We start from the raw sequence: 4,064 nt of genomic DNA, 5'->3' as shown, positions 1-4,064 counted from the left end.
CTAGAGCGTGACTATTTTGGAATTATAGCCATTTTGGACGTACGTCCTGTTTGACTATGTTTTCAAAATGAGATCTTAGCTCTAGAGACCAAGATTCTCGTAGTTATAGAACCACCAAAATGAGAGGTTCCACATATTAGTAAGACCTTTTGACCTGCAAAATAAAAGCAAGATTATGCAACTCAAAAGAAATTGATTCAGGATGCGAAAGGATCATATTTCCTTCTTACTTTTATTTGTATCCTCTACATATTTCCAAATCATCATGAATTCATATTTCAACTACTCATTCAAATGCATAATAAATCATGATAGGCATAAATATTATCTGCATCATTTTTTTAAAAAAAAAAAAAAATTCTAAAAAAGTATTCATGCATCATTCTTTGTACTCACTCACCCACATTATCTATCTTACACTATTTCAGGAAAGTTTGTTAGAGAACTGTTGAATTTTAGTTTGATCGTGAGTATCATTATTATAAATATGGGATCAAATCACCGTGAGACACAATCATCAATGTTGAGGAAAACTTTGCATCTCAAAGCTAAAAAACTTGAAACTGAGAGTTTGAAGGTTTTGGGCCGCATGTTAAAGAAACCGCAACAGTTGACCCTCGCTAGAAAGTATGGGAATGTCTTGGATTTATTGGAGGTGGATGTTCAAGTTGAGGCAATCACTGCAATTGCACAGTATTATGATTCACCTCTACGATGCTTCACTTTTCAAGATTTTCAGTTAGCCCCTACATTGGAAGAATTTGAGCGAATCTTCGGGTTATCTTTAGAAGAGGAGAAACCCTATCGTTACATTGGGCATTACCCTTCCATGCACGTTGTTGCTGAGATTTTGAAAGTTCAGGTGAGAGACTTACAAGAAATGAAGCAAATTCGGAATGAGACTGTGGGATTTCCGAGAAAGTATCTTGAAGAACATCTTCACCGCTTAGCAGAAGAAGGGGAATGGGACACTTTCATTGATGTGTTGGCCCTCACTATATATGGCATTCTCATATTCCCTAATATTGATGAATTTGTGGACTTTGCAGCCATTGATGTATTTGTGGCGCGCAAATTCAAACGTGAAAACCCAGTCCCAGCCATTCTTGCTGATGTTTACTATACCTTGAGCTTTTGTCATGAAAGGAAAGGGAAGCGAATCTTGTGTTGTTTACCAGTGTTGTTCATATGGCTCACTGCTCACATGTTTAACAGAGGATACAAAGCGGCGTGCCCGATCGCTGATTTTCGGATGTATCAGTTGAAAGCCAAAAGTGGTCGCGAGTGGGTGGAAACTTTAGCCAAGCTTGATGGAAAAAGTGTTCGATGGTATCCTGAATGGGCAAAAATAGAAGCTTTGGTTTACCAATGTGGAGATTTTCCCAATGTGCCTCTGCAAGGTACTCGTGGATGTATCAATTACAATCCATCTTTGGCCTTGCGACAACTTGGTTACCCTATGAAAGAAGCTCCTACTGAAGACATGACAATTTCTTTCCTCCTTTATGATCTGAGCCCTGAAAATACCACAATGATCAAAAAGGTTCGAAATGCGTGGGACAAGGTAGTACGAAAGGGTAAAGAATTGGGAGTAAGAAGCTGTGATTGCAAAGAAAACTATCGTCAATGGGTTAAAGACCGAGTTAAAGAAGTCAAGTTACCATTCCAAACTCCTGTAACTCTTGTGGTCAGCAAAACACCAATTCTCGAACCTATTGAAGATGAAGAGGTGAAGGAAGTGAAGGCTAGGTTGATGAAGGTCGAGATAGAGAAAAAGAAGCTAGAACAAGAGTTGGATGAAACAAGGCAAACATGTCGGGCATTGGAACGAAAAAACATTGAGAGAGACCATAGTTTTGAAAGGACTAATAAGAAGGCTAGAAATGAAGAACACCTCAAGCTCAAAACACAGGATTGCTTAAAAGCAGCAAACAAGGAATTGGGACTTCGAGGGCAAGAAAGGGATAAGGCCCTGGCTGAAAACCAACAAATCAAGAAGTCACTTAGAAGCAGTAAAGCAGCTGAAAAGGATGCATTAAGACAAGCGGCCCATATACAACAACATATGGAAGAAGTAGTGGCCGGATATCAGGATGTGATCCAGAGAGGGCAGGAAGACATGCAAAGGTTAAGAGACCATATTCAAGAGCAAGAAGCAGTCATTACTGAGATTAGAGAAGATGTTTCTTTCTGGATGACTCGTTTCTCAAATTTGGTCAAGATTTCTAATAGGGCAATCATAGATGTTCCAGATCTTTTGAAGATGGCCGACATGATGGTAAATCCCCTCAGCACCCCGATGGAGATTTGTGACTTCATAGATCATTGCAAAGATTTGGTTAGGGAAATGAAACAATTGGTTAGTGGGGGCATGTGAAGCAGTGTATGAATATAACCACTTGTATTTTGTTAGAGAACGTTTGTATTTTGTTATGAAATGATTGTAATATGCTTTAGTTCTCAACAAAGATGTTTTGCTTGTGATCCTATATTTATATGACCTAGTACTTTCGAACGTGACGTTCTGAGAAACGGTCTTGAAATGAATAATGATACTCACATCAATGCAACACACGTATCAACAGTTTTCTGACAAGCTCAAAAAGGAAATAGTAATACCATAAGTAAACATTCATCATGTTTTCATTTCAAACAAACAAAAAAAATAGTGATTTTCATGGCATTAGTTCACTGTCAAATAAAAAGTGTTTCATAATGACAAGCGTTTCATAGTGACAAGTGTGTCAAAGTGAGAAAACTTTTGAACTGTTATTTCTCCTTGAAAAATTTGAATCCCTCAAATCTTGCATCTCAAAACTCTTGCAAACTCAAACTCTAAGACATGGAATCCAAAGAAGCATGTGATGCAAGGAATTTGAGTCATAAAGCGGATGAATTGAAAAGAAGATTAGATGAAATGACGGAAAGACAAACAAGAATGGAGGACATGCTGAAGCAGCAAAAGAAGGCATATGATTTAAAAGAGTCAGAGTTAAAGCCCGTGGAGCAGCAAGATCCTTCACCACCCCATATCTCACCACCCTTCTATCAACCTCTCTCCAATATACCCTATCCAGCTATGACGCCTCATATTGCGTCATTCATTCATCCATTCCATACAAATTATCCTCCTACACCCCCTCAAAGCCATCATAGCCAATATCCACCTTGGACCAGCCATCAACACCTTTCCAATCATCATTTGCCTAAGTCCAACTCTCAAAACCAAGGATGCTCTTCTTCAAAAAAAACTACCATGTCCAAAGCCATCAATTTCAAGGGCTGAATTGTCATATCAACTACAAAGTGTTCATCGAATTCATAAAATCTTCACAAAATCAAAAAAAAAATCAAAAATAAAAATAAAATAAAAATCAAAAAAAAGAATGAAAAATTGTGTATCCAAGAAAAGAATGGATTTAAGTTTCTTGTATGATTGGTCACTCCATTGAAAATTGCAAGCCTTTTGAGAAGGCGGTGAAAATTGATAGATCGTGGTCAATTAAATATCCTTTAGGGAGGATCTATTGCAATCAACAACAAATTTCTGAACCATGAAGAAGAAACAATTGTCTTCCAACCAAAATAAGGGATCTTTGAGTGATCGATGGTCTATTTTGTTAATTAGTGAGATTGGCATGATGTAATGGTTTTGTCATGTTGTCTCCTATAAAAGATTAAATTGGGAGAATATTGAACTGATGTTAACTTTCTTTGGAGCATGTATTCAATGAACTTGTGTGACAATTATCTTTCCTTACATGTTGTTTTGATTTTCTTCTTTTCCTCTCACTTTTATTTCTTAACTTTTCACATCTCACGTAAACCACCTCCAACCAAATTCATTCCTTTCAAAACTCACACCTCCAAGAAGATTCCTAAAGGCTCATTTGATTGATTCCTATGTTTATAATGGGCATGAGTAGTCATGGATTTGATGGAAGAGTGCAAGTCACTAAGCTCATAAATGATGAACATTGTTCCCAGGAACAAAGAAAGTCAGAAGGAAACCGTTCGAGATTCATACACAAGCTCGAATTAATATCCTTTTTGAACAAAAAAGC

The 4,064-nt window shown here is 37.4% G+C and overlaps 1 protein-coding gene across 1 annotated transcript; it reads left to right on the top strand.

The window, feature by feature from the left end:
- The first annotated feature begins 487 nt into the window (after window positions 1-487).
- LOC133312310 (uncharacterized) lies at window positions 488-2,377 on the top strand. The gene has a single exon (XM_061513484.1). It carries the CDS (start codon window positions 488-490, stop codon window positions 2,375-2,377), a length of 1,890 nt encoding a protein of 629 aa, XP_061369468.1.
- The last annotated feature ends 1,687 nt before the right edge of the window (window positions 2,378-4,064 follow it).

Source organism: Gastrolobium bilobum, unplaced genomic scaffold, assembly GCF_033153095.1.
Source record: "Gastrolobium bilobum isolate Gb01-03AN ecotype WA unplaced genomic scaffold, APGP_CSIRO_Gbil_v1 utg10651, whole genome shotgun sequence".
Taxonomy (NCBI): Eukaryota; Viridiplantae; Streptophyta; class Magnoliopsida; order Fabales; family Fabaceae; genus Gastrolobium; species Gastrolobium bilobum.
The sequence above is the reverse complement of the archived record's forward strand: the minus strand, read 5'-3'. Positions and strand labels throughout refer to the sequence as shown.